Genomic DNA, 22,331 nt, shown 5'->3' on the forward strand with positions numbered 1-22,331 from the left:
TTAATTTTTATTCTAGTAAGATATTTGATTTATTTTTAGTCCTTGTAAGTTTAATTTTTTCAATGTTAATCTCTATAAACATGAACTTACGATGATTATAAAAAAAAAAAATTAGAATCTTATAACAATCAAAATTGGAGAAAACACAAACTTATAGGAGACTAAAAAATGAACAAAATATCTTATAACAACTAAAATTGGAAAACAAATGTCAACTTAATTACAGGATCAAAAATAGAAAAAATAAATTTACAAGAATAAAAAAAATACTAACTTATAGAGAAAAAAAACATATTTAAGCCTATTAATAACTATAAAGATAATTAAATACAAATGTTTGATTTATTTAAAATTTTGTGTATATGATCATTCAAATAATATTAAAATATTATAGAATGCATAATTAAAATTTATTCTTAAATACATTTTTAGCTCTTATAAAATTAACATGTTTTAATTTTGGTCCTTATAAAAAATATTATTATTTTTCATCCCTTTAAAATTTAAAATTATTGATTTTAGTCCCGGTAAATAAGCGAATTTAGATATGCTCCCTGTAAAATATTTTTTTAAGGCTCCAAAACATTTATCTTAGGAATCTAGAATTTTTTTAAGGTATCACACGTGGACATTGTACCATAGAAACTAGGAAATATTATCTAAAATGATCATTTGACCTTCCTTTAAACACATAAGTCATTAATGAGTCTCACAATATTATGAACTAACATTAAAATTTCAACTTTTTTAGGGATGAAAATAAAATATTTTTTATAAGGGTTAAAATAAAAAATTTCTAATTTTATAAAAGACTTAAAACATAAGTCTAAAATTTAATATAAATAAATAATTATTGAATAAATTAAAGTAATCAACTTTATCAAAGAGTTATTTCTATAATTATATACACATAAGGATTTATAAACGTACACCATTTTAGAAAGAATAAGTTAACTATTTATAACTATAATTTTTTTACTGCGAGAAGATGTAACTTGCCAACACATTATTTTTAAAAATAAGTCGAGAATATTAGCAATTGTTTATGGAGTTTTGTTATTGTATACCTACTTGTTTGTTTCAAAAAATATTTTGACAAATTATAACTTATTTTTTAAAAATACATTTAAGATGTAGCTTTTTAAGTAACATTTTTTTTTCAAAGCATAAATGCGTATATGTTAACAAATATATATATATATATATATATATATTAGCTGTTCCAAGTTGTAAAGAACGGCAAATAGGCCATCCCATTGACAATTACGGGCCAGTCTAGGCCATCATTTCGTAGAAAAGCCAGCTTTATTTAATACGAAGTAAAGGCCAACTTGTTAACATCATAAATAAATATTCTAATATCCATCATTAATAAATTAATAAACTAAATGTTCCTTGTTGTTCCTTAAAAGAGTGGCCTACACTAATAAAATTGATTTATCTAATTAAATAACCGGCCTGTTCCTAGCATAGATTCCCTTTTGGTTTATCTAGAAAAAAAACAAATGTTGATTAAGCCAGAGAAAAAGAAAGTTAAAAGAAAATCGTGGGTATATTAACAGTGGACCTCGTGGTGATAATGACCCAACATTGTCGTTTTATTAGCATAATGGCTATAGTTAGAGTGGTCTTTATCTTCTCAACTTGCGGGTTCTTCATATATATTGGCTGTCTGATTGCACATGCATCGATACTTTGTTTGATATTTAATTCCATTCAATAATAAATTCTGCTAAAGAAACTCAAGTCATCGTGCATTATTTTTTTGCTTTTGAAAAAGATCCAGTAATGCTCATCAATAAATTATTATTCTTATCCAATACAAATGCATATATATGGCCGGAACATAAAAATGTGAGGTTCATTTAAGCTTTATAAATTAGTTAATAACAAACTATGTTGCGTGGATATTCTGTATTTTAAATCTCATTGATGAAAAACTGAAGTTTTGTGCATAGAGTAAGTTATATATGAAGATATAATGGATATATATAGAAGCAGCCTCTTGTGATTGTCACCCTGCTGAGGGAACAGTGTAATTATCTGGAAGAAGTCCCGACAAAGAGACAGAGTAAATGTGGTGCCATGCGTTTGGACCTAATTTGGAGCTTAGAATATGAAATGGAGATTTGAGAGTGAAGTAATGCAAACGAATGTGCTAGATAGAACCACTTCAGTTCCTATATATTAACTTCTGCTCCATCCAAATGTGGCAGAGATAGAAATAGAATGCTTTTCCTTGTCTCGTTGCAATGAGAGGCTCCTTTGGAAGAAATAATTGTTTTGGTCTCACTCTCTTATAATTTTTTTAACTATAGTAATTAGAGTAATTAATTCTTTGGTCGGTTCAAAATTTATTCACAGTTAAATTTCTCATTCCACTTGAAAAATGTATTTTACAAAAATCAAAATTAAATATTTTTTTTCTCAGAAACTAAACCAGGGCAATGCCCATGCGTTCATCATGTGCAGGTGCAGCCTAGGTCTATCTGACATGCAGAGTACGGGTACCAAATTTTGACCAAGCTTAGACCAAGTATAATATATAATTTGTATAATTTGTTACCTTTCAAAAGTTAGCCACGTGATCACGTGCCGATCGCGGGGCTCAAAAATCAAAGGCCATGTGATGAGGCTTCAAGTGTAATTAATGGCTTTTTATAGTATTAATTAATTGAGAGATCATTTACTTCCTATGATTTTGTCCCTTCCCTGGCTATCATGTGACACCTGGATTAATAGTCCTATTGATCTTATACTCTTATGAACCTTACTCCTCATTTTAGGGAACTTTTGTGAAAGGAAAATGATTTTAGTATAGACAACGTAATTTTAAATTTCCCTAGAGAGAAATAAACATAATTTTGATAACATGTTAAACCTTAAAGAAAAGAAGGGGCAAAAAAGTTTATTTATATGCTTTTCTATATAAATGAGAATAATATTATAATGCCATTGCATGCAACAGCTCTTAATGAAAGTAGACCTTGAAGAAGGGTTAATGTGAAAATGAAAAATGACTTTTAACCTCAGTTTTGATTCTTTTCACACAATCTTCTTTAATTTAACACACTTTCACAACCACAATCCTTCTTTTCCTTGGTTTACTAAGTCATGCATTATATATAGTAGTATTACTAATATGTTTTAATTAAAATATTTATGGAAGGGATTAGATGAATTTTGAAGAATAAAAATTTGATTAGTTACATGATTTATTTTATATTATTATTGATCTTATCAAATTTAATCTAAGGCATGATCATTATTTTCCTCAAATATGGACATAATTTTCTTTCGATTCCTCAAATTCAAAAGTGATTATTTAGTTTCTATCCCCAAAATTGAAAATAGTTTACTTTTAATTCTTACGATTTTTTGTGTGATAATTTTCCAAGGATTAAAATTGGGTTATTTTAATATTAAGCGATGAAAATAATGACTCTTAAGTTTAGGAGACCAAAATAAAATTAAATCTAAAGTTGAAGGATGAAAAATATATTTAATCATTTAATATTATAAAAATCAGCATGCATATTGTAACAATATTTAATTTAAACATCTTTTTTGTGAATCAATATTACTATAATTGTTTTTAATTTATGAATACCAGACCACTAGGATCCGCTTAGTGATGGAATTTGGTAATATGTTTAAAGTCATATGTTTGAATCTAAACGTGACTATTGTATAAAAAATCATGGGAAAATGAGCAAAAAATATCTCAATACTATTTAACATTAAGAAAGATAAAGAGAGGAGAGACAAGTCCTCCTATGATATGTTATATGATGTATTAAGAAGATTGATTAAGAGAAACAAAAAAGTATTAATGAAGTAGTGTTTGATATATAAAAATGTATGTATATCATTACTCCTTTCATATGGGTTCTAGTATAAAATGGATGAAGCTATTTAATGGCTTCTACAACATTTGCATCTCTATTATTTTTATTTGAGCATACATGAAAAAATATTTTTTTTAATATAATTAAAACTCATAATTACATTGAGGAACCTTTTTGGAGAGATGTATTGAAGCGCTGTCACTTAGCATGGGAGCTTCAGATCCCATGTTTCTAAAATCATTAACCTAACTTAAACAAGCCACATTTTGTTAGCTTAAGCGAGTCAATTTGTTGAACCTTGGAGACTCACCAACCTTGCTTATGTGAGGCTTCTTTGGCTCACTTAAGCCAATAAATCCCAAGAAGTCTTATTCGTTTAGTGTCACTTAAGGGAGGTTAAGTGGTATGTCCTTTGTAGACGTTGATATAAAAAGTCCAAGGAATAACATAAGAGCACGAACTTTTGAGAAGAAAAAAAAAGTTTTTGAAAAAGGAGACCTAGAATATTAAAGACGGATCTAGAGGGAGGCAAGCAAGGGTCAAGCCCCCTTCCCTCTTGAAATTTTTCATGTATATATATATATATATATTTAAATTAATTAGTATAAAATTAATTTTATATGCTATTATTATAATAATGGTTAAATCTAAGGCTTAATTACATAATTAATTTCTTAATTATATTTTAAGATTCAATTTGGTCTCTCTATTATTAAAAGGTTCAATTTGATTCCTCAATTATTTAAAATGAAACAAATATATTATTTCTATCATATCTGTTAATTATTTGATGAAAATCGATATTTTTTACATCAATTGTCAAAACAAATAATGTAAAATGTTATATCTTTTTAAATTAGTTGTTTGCCAACTGATGTAAAGGACCGAGTTTGAATAAAACTTGAGGGATTTGAAGATGTCATTTTACATCGGTTGTCAAGCAACTAATTTAAAAATATAACGTTTTACATGACTTGTGTTCACAACATATACAAAAAGTATTAATTTTCATCAAATGATCTGACATAATGGGTATAATTGTTTCATTTTAAACAATTGAAGGATCAAATTAAACCTTAAAATATTATTAAGGAACCAATTTTATAATTAAGCCTAAAATTAACTAGTTCAAAATTGTGTAAATTTTAATTGTATTTGTTATTTTTTGCAATATTTAAAGTGATAACTAGTATAAAATGTTGTAACTTATTGGGTGTTTGTTGTTATTATTATTTAATGTAAAAACTAGTTTCATTTTTAATGTTAAAATAGCAATTTTAAAAAAATATTATTTATTAAAAGTTACATATTTAAACAATCATAAAGGAAGGAAGAAAAATTCAGCCCCCTTATAAGATTTTTTTATTTGTTACTGTAGACGGCGGTGGCTTCATATGCTTAAGGAATAGAGTAAAGGTTATTGCTCATCGCTATAATAGTATTATCCGGGTTTCCAATTGTAGGCTTCATTACAAATTCTCTCAACAAGATGTTAAAATCCAATATTTCCATTCTATAATTATTCATTACAATTGTTACATTATTAGTATTAATATTATAATGATTAAATACTTTTCCATTTTCCCAATTGTATAATCTGTCACGTTATATACGAATATGAGAATTTTAAGGTTTATATATATATATATATATATATATATATATATATATATATATATATATATATATATATATATATATATATTTCACATATACCTAAATGTAATCAATGATTGTTATATGTATTCATTCTTGTTTCCACATGATTAGGCTAGGGTTTCTCACCAGGAACCATATGTCCAAACGCAGGAGTCCAACATGCTGTTAAAAAATTATCACTTTCCATTTAGCCTTATGGATTAAAGATGTTATTGTTTTAAGCTCATTTACGTATTACTATACCAGTTTTGCTTTGATTTCTACACGTATATTATGAAATATACCCCATGTTTACATTTGCAACTAAGATAGGCTTGTTAATTGTTCACTTCTTCATGTAAGCTATCCCTTGTTTACATTTTCAACTATTCCAGTTGTTTTCTTTCCAGAATTATTATTTTCTCAAAGCAGCAACACATTTTAGTTGAACGGAGAGATTCAACGTGAGAAGGGAAGGTAGAAGAAGTGTGTACGTGTCATCTGGATCGAGCAGTGAGCAAAGCTCAATGATTTTGAGCCGTTTGACCCATCAAGGACTGTTGCTTCCTGCACCTCCAAATATTGCTTCTGGCACCCAATTCCATTCTGGAAAGCCCAATCCAGAAAGGAAGTTTTACCCTTTATCAAGAAGTAGAAATCCAATCAATTGAAAACACACTTGGATCTGGACGCTACGTGGGTTCAAAATAAAATAAAGGGAAATGCATTTTTGCTGGGGCTGTTGCTATTTAAAATCCACATAGCAACTGCCTTTTGCTGGCAGTGACACGTTGTTTGGACTGGGGAAGTAAATTTTGGGCCCAGCAGATGAGAGAAAAACATAGGTGTTGCTACGCGCACCATGCAACTTGCTGGTACACCAAGCATAACTTGTGCAAATCCCATTTTGTCTTTCCATAAAACTGATATGGATTGGACAATCCATAAGTGACCCATGCGATTTTTTTTTTAATTTTTTTTCAAAACTATGTTTTACAAATTAATGACCCAAGTAAGAATCAAACCTGTGACTTTCGTGTTATTAATACAACACAACCAACTGAGCTAATAAGACAATTATGTTATAAAATAATTAATGTCGCTATATATAATACTAAAATTTCTAATGTATATTTAATGCACATGTATAAACATATTAATTATTATATTAAAATTAATTGTCACAAAATTTATTATCTAAATTTACATGTGCATTAAATATACATTAGAAATTTTAATGTTACATATAGCGAAATTAATTATTTTATAACACAATTGACTTATTAGCTTAGTTGGTTAGAGTATCGTGTTAATAATGTAAAAGTCACACATTCGATTCTAACATGGTCCATTAATTTTAAATTAATTCCTAAAACATACTTTTGAAAAAAAAAATTTAAAAAAATTGTATGGGCCACTTACGGATTGGCCTATCCGTATCATTTTTATGGAAGGGTAAAATGAGAATTATGCTGTTGTGCTGGGTGTACCAGTAATTGTGCTGGTGCACAAAGCAACAGCCGAAAAACATTACCCACTTCAGTAAATGTATGGGCCTAAAACTGCTGGCCCAGTATATATATATTAACAGAACTAATAATAATCTACTTACCCGTTCAGTTAATTATTTTGCTTTAATTTTTATCTAAATGATCAATTAATTTTAAGTCTTTCATTCTCTAATTTTTTAACATAGCTTCAACTAGTTATTTTCACACACATGCATTAACTCATGCACTTTTTAAAATAAATTTCTTATACATGAGCTTACTAATTTCACTTTAAATTTTCACCCAAATAATTTTTTTTTTTATATTTAGATCCATAATTTTATAAATTCAAAAATATGATTTATTTTAATTATTTTAACTTAATTCAGGTATATTTAGAAAAAAATGTTAAAACTATCGATTAAAATAGTGGTAAACAAAAGTAATATAATATACTAATTATTTATTTTTTTCAAATAAAAGAAAATAGAAAAAATAGGCTGTTAAAATTAACATGTATTCCAAATTTCAAAGTCATGCTTTAGAATAAATTTTCATCTCTCAATTATTATTAGCTTAAACAAAACAAAAGAATATTCTTAATTGTATTGAGTTTAAATATCCACAAATCTATTTTTTTAATTAATGTTAATCATTTTTCTTTCTTCTATGATAGAAACACATATTTTTTTTTATAGAAAAATCAACAACTACATAATGAATTTTAAAATATTTTGATTTATTAATACAATGTTATAAGTATGTGTATATACCTTGTATATAAATGCATATAAAGATAATAATATATTTGGATTTGAATAACATAAAATGAATAAAAATAAGGTAAGTAATGATATCTAAGAATGACTGGCCTAAGGGTGTGCTTACTGAATTAAGATTTTGACTAGTTTAGTAAGGCTCTGAGTTTATAAGTTGTTTTGATTAATTTATAAGTTACTTTTATCAAAATAAATTTATTTGGTGTAAATGAGTTTATTTTAGTAGCTTATAAAAAATAAGCTAATTTATATGTTACTATTTTTTTCTTTCAAATTTATCCTTACTATTTTATTTAAAATTTTGTTTTAATTTACTTTTTTATTCAATTTTAAAACCCTCTTATCTTTGTTTTTTGGTGTTTGGAAAAACTTTCATATATAATTTTATGTTTTTACAGGCATTGATAATCAATTCGTTAATTATCACAGTTATATTATTTCTTAAGGTTAAAAATTATTTGAATCATATCAAATTTATAATTATTTGTTGAATTATTTTTATGCTTTTTAAAATTATATGACGTAATTTAATTCCTTGTATATTTTTTATTTTATCGATTCAATTTGTAAAAGCAAAAATAAGTCCTAATTTTTAAGATGATAAGTTTTTAAAAATAAAATTCAAATGTTAGAGATATTAAATCTTATGATATTCAATCATGACTATCATAATTTTTTAAGAAGACAATAAAATTTGATAGTATTCAATTAAGATTTTTTACGACTTACATGAAATCTTCTGATATTTTAAAAAAAATTAACAAATTTTGATTAGTTGTATTTTAGGAAGGATTTCAATAGATTTTATGTGACATTTTATTATAATGTATAAATGCCACATCTATTCAATAATTCCATTCAAACTCGAGACATTTTTAAACCTGATTTTTTCTTTTTCAATCACTAGTTAGATTTTTCTTTCTCCCATCACATATTATCCGTTCTTTCTTATTGAAAGTTGTGCCTTAGTCATCTTTTTCTTTCAATCCTACACATAGCTTCACCATGATAGGCTAAAAGTTTTTTTCTACTTTTGTTTGGCCTTTATCAATTTGTTTGGGTAACGAATCTACATCTTCAATATTACTACTAGTTAAAAGACCATATAATTGAATATGTATGTTGTTCAATCCCAAGAAAAAGAATGATGGTATGAAGGGCTACCATACCTTTAAGAGGAGTGCACTTCAATTGATTAAAATATATTAAAAATTATAAAATTAAAAAAAAATCATTAATACAATATAAAACCTCCAAATTTTATCATTTTCAATAAATTTCAATAATAAAAAAGAGTGTTGTTCCTAGCATTTCTCATAACTTTAAATATGTGAAAACACAATACTTAGGAGAACATGAAGGCAACTAAAAATATAATTTAATTATTTGTTAGTTATTAATTTTGTATATATATTGTTTAACTAAAATATAATTAAAAACTCAGTACATAATTTATTTAAAAATATATAGGTGTATTAGAATTGTAGAAAATGATGTAGTTAGTGGGTTTCCTCAATCTCAATATAACCTTATGGGAATGAGTTTATAGTTAAAACATTTAAATCTAAACTTGAATCTGTTTCCGTTCACAGACATTTTATGACACTGATTTTAGGACGGTTATATACAGACCGATGTAGTAAATAAAGTGGTGAATTTTTGTAAATAATTATAACTTTTTAAAGACAATTTTCTAAAAAAAGACTTTAAATATACTTTACAACATCGTTTCTTCAAAACAGTCTTTGAAAATAGTGTTTTCACTTTCTGTTGCTGACGTGACACATTTTAATTGGGCGAGCAAAGGTAACCCTAAATCATTAAAATTTTCTTTCATTTCATTCTCATTGTCGTTCACTCTTCCCTCACAGATTAAGAAGTGCCGCATTGAGGATGAGCTTGGGCGCCGCATGGACTTCGTCCTCGATGCCATCAACACCGACCACATATATATAAGCTTCCACTCCCTCGACATGCTCCACTCCCTCGGTATCAACGGCATCCTCGGCATCACCCAGGTCACACATATATATAAGCTTCCATTTCCTGAACTCACGTTTTCTGTTGGGGTAGAAAGCAGAGAAGAACGAAGGAGGAGTTGGTGGTGCAAGAAGGGTACTTTTTCTAAGAAGAGACGAAGCTCACAGTGCTCAAAACATCCCTCTTCTTCAACGGTGATGGCTTCGCTGTCTACGATTGCAAGGGCGAACTCGTCTTCCGCTCCGACTCCTAAGGTCCCCTCGCACGTGACAAGGACAAGCTTGTTCTCATGGATCCCCATGGTCGTTCTCTTCTCACCCTCCGTCGAAAGGTACAATTTCTTTCCCTTTCTTTTGGTAACAAACCCGTATTCAGCGTGAAGAGATCATCGATCATTGGAAGGTCGAGGACGAGTGTGGTCGTGGAGGTGTACGATAGCCCCGGTGTGGAGTACCTCATTGAAGGGTGCTTCCCGTAGCGGTGCTGCAAGGTTTTCAATGTCGCTAAGGAACTTGTGGCTCAGATTCGTCGCAAAGTGGACCCCGCCACCAGCGTTATGCTCGGGAAGGAAGTCTTTTGGCTTTGCATCAAGCCTGCTTTTGATGCGGCCTTTGAAAGAGTATGTTCTACTCACTGATCGTTTAACTTATTTGAGGAGTTCCACTACATTCCCTGTTACCATTATCCAACAGGTAAAATGAATGGTGGCTTCCCTTCATTGTGGGTTTTTGTGCTAGTGGGGGATCAAGGTTTTCTTGAACCTTCTTGATCAATCTTGGACACTTCGTTTATTTTTCTTTGTGGTCGACAAAAATGGGAATGGTGGCTTCGCTGAGTTTCTTTCAGCGACTGAGAAAAATGGGAAATCCATAGCTGTTTCTTTCTATGAGGTTGATGATCGGGAGTAGGCCATGGATTTATTAAATCCAGAGAAGCCACCAATTTTGGTTTTTGAAGATCGTGGCAGAATTCAATTTAAAGGACTAAGTCAGGTGAGATGTTTTTAACTATTTCTACTGCTCAGTTTTCTAGACTAGGGAAAATGGAGATTTCAAATATGGACAGTAGACAAGTAAAATGGGGGCTTTGCATTATGCTTTTGTTGGTAGGTTCTTGTGAAATCCATTGCTGAATTTCAGAATTTGTACTCCTATGCATGCTTTGCATTGAAGGGAGCTCCCAAAAAAGGAGGATGTGAACATGTTCGTAGAAGCCACATGGGATTAATAGTCCATGTCTTTTCCCAAAATGGTAGTCTTGTAAGCAAAGTGAATTTTGTTGACTTGGCAGGTAATAATCATTGTTCAAGTGAAAGATGCTAAATAATCTTTTTATTTTTCTGGTTCATGTTGACATTTATAAAATTCTGAGAGAGAGAAAATATCATAAGTGAAGTGAAATATTATTCAACCCAATTTATATAGTAGTTACACAGATGTAATGTAACTGTGACTCTAGTCAATTAACTACAGCGGTACAATATATACTGAAGGTAATTACATTAAAAATTTGACTAACACTGTTATGTTTTTTAACATTTTTTCAGGTTATGAAGATGCTAGAAAGAAAAGTAGTGATGGATCCTACCTTGCTGAGATTAAAAATTACACGCATGCGACAGGATTCGTTAAGGTGAACTAGCAAAATTTTATTGGCTTCGTGCTTGGTAATTATGACTGGTTTTGAGTTCAAGTTTTCTTTCCTTATTGTGTGTCAGTAATTTAACTTTGATTTTGATATTTTTTTTTTGTAAATTTAGAACCCATCATTTTGCCAAGACACTATTTACATGGTTAGCTTGGCATCATGGTCATGTCATTGGATTTGTCGGGCATTCTTAGATTCCACCAAGAGAAATGCAAGTTCAGCAAAACAAATGGTGAATTCTCATAAGAACTAGATACCCAAAAGTGTTTCACTCAAATTTTTATACTTGCCCTTATTGACACTGAATGATGTGCTTGTGTATGTAAGCTTACTATTAATCTCAACTAAAAAATAAGATGAATTCTAAAATATTTTACATTAAAACTTACTATCATATATAAATTAATAAAAAGTCACTGAAATAAAATTAAAATTAAATAAAAATATTTGATAAATGATAATATTAAATATAACAAAATTGATTATATTTATTTATATTTAACTTCAATATATAAAAAAAGTTAGCAAAGGAAAATGTTTACAAACATAAAAATGGGACAATAAAAATGCGTTCCTTCAAATTTGAGAGAGAAACTTTAAGATAAATGCAAACAAAAAAAAAGAAAAATAAAGATAATTATATATGATATAAATTATGCAGCATATTAACTTTTTTTCATTTAAATAATGCAACTGCTTTGCATATATATGCATCCTCATTTTTTCACATTTGCCCTAACCTTGCATAATTGCTATCTGCTAATTAGACTCCAGGACAAGTATATATGTAAAAATATTCGTCTTGAATAAGCAATACAATTAAGTTTGAATTTTTTTATAAGCTAAATAAAATTTATTAGAAAAGATATTTACTAGCTAGTCTAATAAAGTAAAACATTACCTCCCTCCTCCTTTAGACAAACCAATTCCATGAAAGAGTTTTAATCATATACAATAGGAATATGGATAAAAAAAAATACGATGTTTTCAAAACTAATAAATAAAGTAAAGATAATGATAATTTTACAAATTTATAGGTAATGATAACATTTATATTATATTGAAAAACTAAAATAACACTTGCTAAAAATATTAATAGAAAAAATAATTAATATTATATTGAAAAACTACCCAACATGAGAGTTATTTTAAGATAAAATTATTTTTTAAATATGATACTTATTTTAATAATTTTAATGAGACTTGATGAAATTAAATTAATAATAAAAAATAAATTAGAGACCCCTTTCACATATGAAATTGAAATTATATTTCAAAAATTAAATTTTGATTTTAAATAAAATTGTGTTAAAATCATAATTTGTACTATGTTTGAACTATGAAAAAAAAAATGTAGAATAATAGTAATTTAAATCTAATGAAAGGATTTGTTCATTACCGTATATTGCGTTTCATACTGAAATTAAATGGGAATTTTCATGTATAAAATACACTCTTCTTATGTATGTTAAATTTCTTTTAAGATATGCATTTTGGTGTTTTGGTTTGATGAATGCATGTTATAATTCCAAGAAGCTAGCAAGAATTCACGGATTTATATACTTATTGATAGTGTTATACTTGTGTGTGTCTTGCTTTGTTCTTGCTTCTTAGTTAAGAGCAAATAATTTGTTTTCAACATCATATCCTTATAACATATTAATTGCCAAATAGTTTGGACTTTCTAAGACGATTATTCTAATAATTGTCGTAGAAAATATATATTTTAATACGATAAATTGGTAAGAACCGTCTTAAAAAGTATATTTTCTAACACGGTTATTAGAATAACCATTTTAGAAAGTATATCTGACATAACTTTTTAAGACGATTGTCAGAATAACTGTCTTAGAAAATATATATTTTATGACGGTTCTTACCAATTAACCGTCTTAGAATATATACTTTCTAAGACTGTTATCAATAATAATCGTCTTAGAAGATTTTTATTTTTTGCGATAGTTAATTTTGAATCGTTGTAGAAAATGTTTTGTTTTTAACAATGCTGCGTACAATGATGGTTCAAAACCGTCGTGAAAAAGTCTTTTTAATCGTCGTTAAAAAGCCTTTTTGTAGTAGTGGTTCTGTCATGTTGTTATGCTTATTATCATGTACCAGTTGTAGGATGTGGACCATGAAAAAGTGGAATAACAACTCATACATATTTTATCGGATTAATGCACCGGTTGCGAAAAAAAACATGTACATGTTCCTCCTCCTATTAATAAACCAAGTATGTGAGATCACTATGACAAGGCCTTTGTATGAGCACTGATACACCATTTAAGATTTCACTGAAAGGTAAAAAAAAAAATTGCTTGGCAAATGAAAATAACCGAGCCTAACAACGTTTTAGACATATATCTAGCTATTTTTGAGGTAATCTTGTAAATGCTTCCAATGAGAGATATAGATTGACATTTAGAGAACTATGGACGATATTCCTCTTTTAAGATCAAAGCTAAATAAAGTGACAGCTATTAATTTTTTTTAGATTAAGGAGATAGATTGATATTTAGAGAAAGTATGGATGATCCCTCTTTTAAGATTCTTTTTTGCTGAAGACCATGAACATATGATATTAATACTAAGTTATTTCGTAAAAAATAATAATAAATCTTTATCAGATATATGGAATTTAATAAATAAAATCTATTAAAAATGAAGTGTAATAAATAGAATGTAATAATATAATAAAATAAAAAGAAATAATTATCACTATGTTTTAGCTTTACTCTTTTTAAAAGTGACAACTATTTCTTTTTTTATGATTATTATATTCTATTTATTACACTCCATTTTTATTAAATCCTATTTAATTTGTTCCCCACGCTATTAAAAACTCTAAACTTAATAACAATACTAGTTACAATTTTACACTACTAGAAAAATATCTTTTTACGACACACTTACGACGTTGGTCCAACGAAATCGTCCTACTATATTGAACCAGTGACATTTATGTAATTATGGTGTTTGTAAACGAAAATGGTTTTACAAAAACCGTCTTTGAATGATGCGTATAACAACAGGTCAAGGATAACCGTTGTAAAAATGAAACTTCAACGATGTTTTTTAGGAACACTGTCGTTGAATACGCGTCATTTAAGGTCACGTGAACCCTTTCTTTGATCGAGTCACCCTCGTGCCCTCAGTCACTCACCCTTTTCTTTGCGTTGTGGGTGTGCCCTCACTGAACTCACGATCTTCGTCAGTCACCGACTGTCGTATGTGTTTTTCGTGCCGCCTTGCCCAGTCATCGAACTGTTCGAACTTTTTTTTTTTCTGCCATCATTGTCTACCGCCGTCATCGTCCAACTAAGGTTTGTGTGAGTCTCTCATTTTCACCTCCAACTCTCTTGCTTTATGAGATGTGCATAGGTGCTAAATGTTACTATAAAATTAAGTTATTGAAGTGATATGTGAAGTTATGAACATTGGAAGTTCTAGTATTTCTATTTATATTGAGTCATTGTAAGTTATGCAGTCTGAAACATGTTATTTTTGTTGTGGTGCTTATAGGAAACTTATAAACAATTAATTTTGAGGGGTGTCGTCCCTTTTGCACATTAGGCATTGTAGCTGATTAGGAATGCCTTCCTCCGTGTCAGGTACGATATGAACCTTTGCAAGCCTCTTCTCAGTTTGAACATATTGTTCTTCCACTTCATTGATCATCAGCTGTGATAATGTTTCAGTGCTCTTGATATCACTGATATTGAATTTAGGTTAGAAAGATAAAGAGAAACAAAGAGGGGAGGAGACAAGAATAATATAACACACAAGATGTTTAATTTACTGAATTCATGTTGCATGGATTACCAAGTGATCCAAACTGGCCTACTTGTTTTTCATAGCTATTGGGTGAAAAATGACATCATGCCATATGTGTAATGCAAACTTGATTGTTTATAACATGCCCCCAGGGGAAGCCTTTATGACTTGCTCTCTTTTTCTTTGGGTGTTGGATATATACCTTTATGACTACTTTTTTTTCAAAGAGATTTAAACCCAACAATTAAATGGTGGGGTTAAAGGAATGTTCGTTTCATACTAATGCAAGATTTTCCATCCATGTAAAAATGGTGCCTTTTGTCTCTTCTTTTTAATGTCATTGGGGTCCTTTTATTGACCCTCTTTTGCTTCATTCATCTTCCCTTTACTATGAAATATTAGTTTTTGTTTTTGTTTTTCTTTTCTATAAATCTTCTATCATCAATCATCATAAATAATATGCTTACTTGGAAATTAAATTATTTTCTTGTATGCACGACAATCTCTAGGTTAGTAAAAGATTAAGTTTAGGGTCAAATTTATGTGGACTATAAGCCTATGCAGCTATATATTTGGATTTAAACCGTTAAAATAAAGGTAGTCACATTCATTGAATTCAATGAATCAAAAGTTGTCAATTACACATTACAAATTACACAAATGCATATTACAAATAAAACTTGTCCTAAGTTTACAATTTTGATTTGATGATTCATGATGTATTAGTGGGTGTAGTTGAAACTTCCCCATCGATCTATCATCAACAAAATGAAGGAGATGGTAGATGGGATTGGCGTAGATTAATTTTGATAGTATCATGCAATTGCAAGATTAATAATGCACAGAACAGAGTCATAAAAGTTCAAATTAGATAAGGCATAAGGATCTCCGGTCATCTTTAGGATTCATTTATATGATAGGTGGGGAAAATACTACTAAAAATAGGGTTTTAATATCGGTTATTAAGGACTTTCAACATCGGTTATTAACCGATGTTGAAAGTACTAAGTTGAAAGTAATAACATTAACATTGGTTTTCCAAAATAGATGTTAACATAATGACAATATTTATTTTTTAAAAAACCGATGTTGTATAGTAAGAAATAACAAAAAAAAGTCAAATATGTACAAATCAACATCGATGTTAAGTTATGCCTACAACATCGTTTTTTACAAAAACCAATGTTAAAATATACATACAACATCAATTTTTAGTAAAAATCGATGTTGTGTTCTGCTAACCAACATCGATTTTTGCTAAAAACCGATGTTGTTTGTAAACATCAACATTGGTTTTATCTGAAAATCAATGTTGTTTATTGGATTGTTTTTTAATATATTTTTTGTTTTTTTAATTATCCTAAATTAACCTATAAATTTAAAATCAGATCAATACCAGATAATTTTCTGTCTGTTTTCATACACCTTTTAGCATAAATTCCATAAAAATTGAATATGTACTATGAAATAAAAGAATATTTAATGTACATACATGAAATGAATTATAAAATATGTAAATTAACTAAACCACAATTCTAAAATTACTTAAACTCTAATTATTTTTCATTTTTAACTTTCAAATAGTAGGTTGCCCATTGGATACAAAGCACCTTCATTCTCTCTGGTTCCAATGGTCTAGCATCATTGAAATACTGCATGATATAATAAAACATAAGTTAATAATATATAATACCAATTAAAAAATGAAACAATCCAAAGGAAGCACTGAGTGTTTCCTTTTTGTCTATTACACTAAATACATTATGAAATTTAGATATTCAATGTTAAGTACAAATTAGTCTACACAGTAATAAAATATAATTAGAAGCATTGTTAAATGGCTTACTTTAACAACAATCCACCTAGTAGCATCCGTCAATTTACTTTGTGGAGTATTATCAAATCCTTTCAAAGCACTGTTCAATACAAACATGGATACATATTGTACAATTAAAATATTGATGTTCCCAATTAATGCTAATGTAAATGTATTGAAAAATATAATTGACCTGTTAATAATTCTTTTCAGGTAGTTGTCTGGCCTATTGTGCAAGGAACAAAACCAGATGACAAAGGCAAAATGACGACCATTTGTCAATGTGCGCTGCAGTGGAGAAAAATAAGTTATTATAGTGCATAGATTATTTAAATTCATTTGTTCAGTTTAACTTACCCATTCAAGTAGGCCCTAGGTACACATCCCTCTTTGAAGTCTGCATCCAGTTCTTAATATAACTTTCTGATTTAAATTGCAATTGCCCAGATCTCTGTATGGATTATGGCTCGAGGAACCCATACACATCGGCATTCCCCGCTCGCCTACTTGTCTCAATCATATGCCTATTATTGTTAAAATAAAGTAAATTATGTATGAATTTAAAACAACAATTTAGGTAATAAACAATAATGTAAAGTGACTTACAGAATCTACAATTGTATAACAGAAATGTTGAGACATTGATCATCGTGTGTTATTTCAAACATATCTTCATACTTTATGTACAAGGGGAAGTTGTCATTAAACACCCAAAACACGGTAGCATCCCACATAACCTGCAACGGCTTTAGAAAAAGTTGTGGGATGATCAATGTCATTAGATATAGGGGATCATGGACATCATGATCCGCCCTATCTGCAAGTTTTGTCGGTCCCATAGCTCCCTGTTTATCCAACACAGTTAATTAACATAATTTAATGATAGGGAACACTTTAATTGGAAAAAAAATCATTTAATGACATTGAAATACATATTCTGAGTAATGCTTGACAAGATGTGTTGGCCAAGCATGAAAGGTGTTAAGTGTCTGCCCCACTAACTGAACCTCTTGAGTGGGTACATGAATGCGAGCATCTGTATCTCAAACTTCTTCAACACCAACCTTGACATGATCATTGCTCAAAGAGATGTTGTGAACGGTAGTGGACCCCTCCAAAGAACCATGGGCGAAAAAGGAACCATGTGAGGCATACTCTTCCAAGGAATCCTGTAACGAACACATTTATTGGTTTACTCAATCAAACAATAAATATAAATAATTGCAATTGACAATTGAAAATGACTTACAATCTTGTCAGTAATTTCCTTTACTGCCTCATACGTCATTTGGCCAATTTTCTTGGTGCAAGTCATCTTCCATTTCACGTGTCGTCTGATGGGAGATGGAGGATCAATGACGGTGTCAGTGCTTTTGGATTTAGCTTCTTCCTCCAGTTATTTCATTTTCTTCTCCTCCATTAACTTGTTTTCTAGATATTCATAACCCCACGAGACAAAACGTGAGGGGCAATGTTTTGTTTCTGAATGGCATGTTCCTTCTTTCGCACATCCTTTAAAAATTATAAATTATCCAAAGTTATTATTACTGACAATAATACGTAAATTTAAAGTTTAAAACAATGAAAAACATAAAACTTACCTCCCACAAAGGGTCTCTACGGCTCTGACAAAATTGGGTTCACTTCTCCTTGCTAATGTCGTACTTTTCACATACAATGTCATCGACACCGTCCTTGTTGATTGTAAGTGCCTATTTCGACGTCAAATCAGACTTAAACTGTCTCCATTGCTCGCCTACGATCTAAAGTATTTTCTTTTTCGTCCTCAAATCAGATGCTTAAGGAATATCAAATTTAGCCTGACAACAAAAATTACATTTTATTGTCAGTAAATTATAATTTGATTATTAATCAACAACATGCAACATTTAACTAAAATACCTGAATATCTTCCCATATCAAATCCTTCTAGGCAACAGGGACTTGTTTCCAATTCTCGTATGTGACATCCACCTTATCACGAGAGAAAATCCCTAAATATGTTCTTAACTTCTTTCTGTGGGGACTGTCAATTTTCCCAGTTGCAGAATCCACATGGACCAGGGATTTCTCTGCCCCAACTGAATGCCTACAAATTAAATATTTGAATGCTAAGTGAGATATATGAGAAACTTGGATAAAACAAGTTAGACTTTACATGAAATGAACAATGACCCTTTATTTTTAAAAAAACATGTGTTCACTATCAGGGTGCTTCAGGGGAGTCAGAGGGTAATGAAACTAATCGGATCTCGAGTATTTGGACATGTATGTTTCTCAAATCTCAATAACTAGATGTTCACACACAAGTGAAGTTCAGCAAGCAAACCCAAATTAAAGAACCAATGATACAGAGCAAATAAATGGAACTCCATATAAAGAACAAGAAGAAGCTAATCAATACAATAAAACACTTTGCAAGATGGGTATTGATCCAAAAACTCACAAGCCAAGGACAAACTTGAATCACCTCATGAGTCTTTCTTAGTTTCTTGGCATGTCAAACTTGAGCAGTGCCATTAACACTGCTTGGGGTAATAACCTTAGTTATTAGATTTTCAAAAAACATAAAGTATCAAGTATCAATTAATTGTAACGAAAGCATAAAAATTAACCCCCCCCCCCCCCTCATAAAACCAACAAAGGAATGCAGTTAATAAACAAAAAGTCAACATGACAATACTCAACATTGTCCAAGAGGGGAGGAGAAACAATAAAACTTAAAAAAATATAAATCTTTGATATTCATTTACAAATTCAAGTTAACTTGAGCTCCACCAAATAAAAGAAATAATCAATTCTTACTTATATGAAATCAACCTATTATCTTATATTCTTATTATCATAAGTCCACCAAAGAAAAGAAATAACTAATTCTTACTTGCAATGGAATTGATCCTCTTGTACTTTCAAGTTAACATGAGCTCCACCAAAGAAAAGAGGGCTGCTCAGACCAATTCATAAAAAAAATGCTTAGGAAATAGACCACGTGACAATTATTAACACTTTTCAAATTCAAATAACAAAATGACCCAATTACAAGCAGGAATCATATTTTCTTGAAGAATGCATAAAGAAGCAAAGTAATCACACTCAAAACGCATCTTAAGTCAGCCAAATGGTCGAGAAAGATTCAATTACACATTTACATGCAATGAAAATTACAAATTCAAAAGACACTAAGAAGAAGTTACCATGTCAAGCTATCAAGTAATTCCAGGCAAACACAAATAATCTCCCAAAAGTGATTGCTACAACAAACAAAAACAAAAACAAAACTTGAATTTAATAATCAGAGTGCCAAGTAATAACCAAATAGTGAAAAACATGATTAAGAAATGTGGTAGAATTGGACTGATTGAGAAATTCACAGGGAAACCTAAGTGAACAACATTCCAAACAACCTCGCTAGGCAAAAAACTGGGATCGTATCTTCGAGTGAGTGATGAAGAGGATTCAAACTTTTTGAGACCAAGGGATGCTCAAAAGAGTTTTCAAAAGTCCAAGATGCTTAGAATCATAAAAGAAGCAACCACGTACCTCAACGGATGCTCACAAGAGTTTTCAAAAAGTCCAAGGAATGCTCATAATGAGAAAAGAAGCAACCACGTACCTCAATCGCCGATGTCAGACTCCAACGGATGCTCGAACTCGCAGCAGTGATGAAGCCCAACTCTTCGAGCAGTTGCAGGTGTTCGCAACAAAAACTTGTTTGCTAATATTCTGCGATGCTAATCAGCAAGTGTACTGAGTCGCACACGTAATATAAAACGGTAAGAACCGAGTATCGAATCCACATGGAACTTGTTTCACTCAGAAAATATATGTTCAATAAGAAAACATTTGTACACCATTAAAAAGAAAGTAAATGTCAAGTTGGATTTTTGTGCAGAAATCTAGTTAAACACAAATTAAAATGTCTAGAGGTTGAGAAGTAAAAACAGTCAAGTAAAAAGCACGTTGGGTCGTCCTACTGAATTTCCTTTGATGTTAAATATTTTTCTCTATTTAATGTTATCCTAGTGTTCTTATACTGAGAAATTACCCAAACCAAGATCCCTTGAGTGAATGGGCCTAATTCTATTTAAACCTCATCCTTGATCCCTCAACAAACTTAGTCTAAAAGAGTTGCATTATGATTACAACATAATAAAAACTAGATCGCTGCACTCCATTCCTGGACATACAGCTTTCTAGCTTGCTCTATCATGTTCTAAGGTTTTAAAACACTTCCCAATACTAAAAATCCAAACTATACATACAAATGGGTGATCAAGCCACAAACATGTAAAAATAAGCATAGATAGAAGTAATGAACACATAAAAACAACATTAAATAGATAGTAAGAGAGTTTTACATCAAAGGTTCAGCAGAACTCCCCAACAAAAGGTTTAGCCTTCCATTACAAGTAATGAACTTTCAGCACAAAGAATAGATTTTGAAGGAAGAAAATGGCTAAGAATGATTGAGGATGTCTCCTTCAACCTCTAGAACCCTAATCTCACTCCTCTAACCTAAACTCTCTTGGAGGCTTGTTTCTGTCGCTTTGGCTTCTCTCTTGGCTCTATTTTTTGACTCCTCCCTTTTAGTTTCCGCCAACTTCAGTGTTTTAAAGGCTCCTTGATGTTTCAGATTCTGAAGGCTCGCTAAGCGCAAGTTAGTGAAATTTGGCTTAGCGAGCTAAGCGTACTGAGCGCGAGAAGAGACAAACGACTCATTGGATGAGCTTCCGGCGCGCTAGGCGAGCACATCTCAGGCTGATCCTCTTCTAGGATTTTCCATCATGCTAAGTGAGCTGAGTGTCTCGCTTAGCAAATGTCATTCGCTAAGCGCATATGCCTCGCTTAGCGAGACACCAGTTGCTTGACCTTCTCTTCTTTTAGCCTAAAACTGAAGTGATTTCAACATTAATTCACAAAATGGGAGTATCTACTGTATAAAATCAAACTAAACATGAAAATATGTACAATTCCTATAAAAGAACCATAAATTGGGGAAAAGATGCTAATTTCATGTAGCTATTCAATACAAAAGTTAGTCGTAAATAATGACTAACATTAGGTTTAGCGGCGTTGACGATGACACGTAACGATTGACAGTGAGGAGGAGACGGTGGTGAAAGGTCGCAAACTACAGTGTTGTGTATGGTGACGAGGAAGGCATTGCTGGTGAGGGAGAAAGGGTTTGCGAGACTGAGCACGCGCAGGGAAAAAAAAGGTTTGGGGTTTTAATTTATGGGTGACACAACATCGATTTTTTTAAAAAAACCGATGTTAACATTGGTAGTTAACATCGATTTTATAAAAAACTGATGTTAACGATTTCATGTTAACATTGGTTTTTAAAAACTGATATTAA

The 22,331-nt window shown here is 30.3% G+C and overlaps 1 protein-coding gene and 1 long non-coding RNA gene across 7 annotated transcripts; both read left to right on the forward strand.

Moving 5' to 3' along the window:
* Nucleotides 1-1,716: 1,716 nt before the first annotated feature.
* LOC114392382 lies at nucleotides 1,717-2,694 on the forward strand. The gene is made up of 2 exons (XR_003662286.1): nucleotides 1,717-2,286; nucleotides 2,473-2,694. It is a non-coding gene; the product is annotated as an uncharacterized LOC114392382 (long non-coding RNA).
* Nucleotides 2,695-9,585: 6,891 nt separating this feature from the next.
* LOC114392344 (kinesin-like protein KIN-10C) lies at nucleotides 9,586-17,606 on the forward strand. 6 transcript variants are annotated; one of them, XM_028353437.1, is made up of 6 exons: nucleotides 9,586-10,066; nucleotides 10,138-10,727; nucleotides 10,845-11,025; nucleotides 11,282-11,367; nucleotides 11,495-11,614; nucleotides 17,186-17,606. In XM_028353437.1, the coding sequence occupies exons 2-6, from the start codon at nucleotides 10,647-10,649 to the stop codon at nucleotides 17,294-17,296; spliced, it is 579 nt and encodes a 192-aa protein (XP_028209238.1). In that variant the 5' UTR covers nucleotides 9,586-10,066; nucleotides 10,138-10,646; the 3' UTR covers nucleotides 17,297-17,606. The 6 variants fall into 6 exon arrangements, with proteins under 6 accessions (XP_028209238.1, XP_028209241.1, XP_028209239.1 ...); XM_028353438.1 differs by adding an exon at nucleotides 14,905-14,993 and having other exon boundaries at nucleotides 9,587-10,727; XM_028353436.1 differs by having other exon boundaries at nucleotides 9,587-10,354; nucleotides 10,428-10,727.
* The last annotated feature ends 4,725 nt before the right edge of the window (nucleotides 17,607-22,331 follow it).

This window comes from Glycine soja, chromosome 17 (assembly GCF_004193775.1).
Source record: "Glycine soja cultivar W05 chromosome 17, ASM419377v2, whole genome shotgun sequence".
NCBI lineage: Eukaryota > Viridiplantae > Streptophyta > Magnoliopsida > Fabales > Fabaceae > Glycine > Glycine soja.

Bases quoted from the DNA above. Each gene is read 5' to 3' on its own strand.
- LOC114392344 (XM_028353437.1), top strand. From the start codon at position 10,647: ATGGATTTATTAAATCCAGAGAAGCCACCAATTTTGGTTTTTGAAGAT. The intron at 11,026-11,281 runs GTAATAATCATT...ACATTTTTTCAG, and splicing joins GAATTTTGTTGACTTGGCAG to GTTATGAAGATGCTAGAAAG. The intron at 11,615-17,185 runs GTGAATTCTCAT...AATTCTTTTCAG, and splicing joins CAAGTTCAGCAAAACAAATG to GTAGTTGTCTGGCCTATTGT.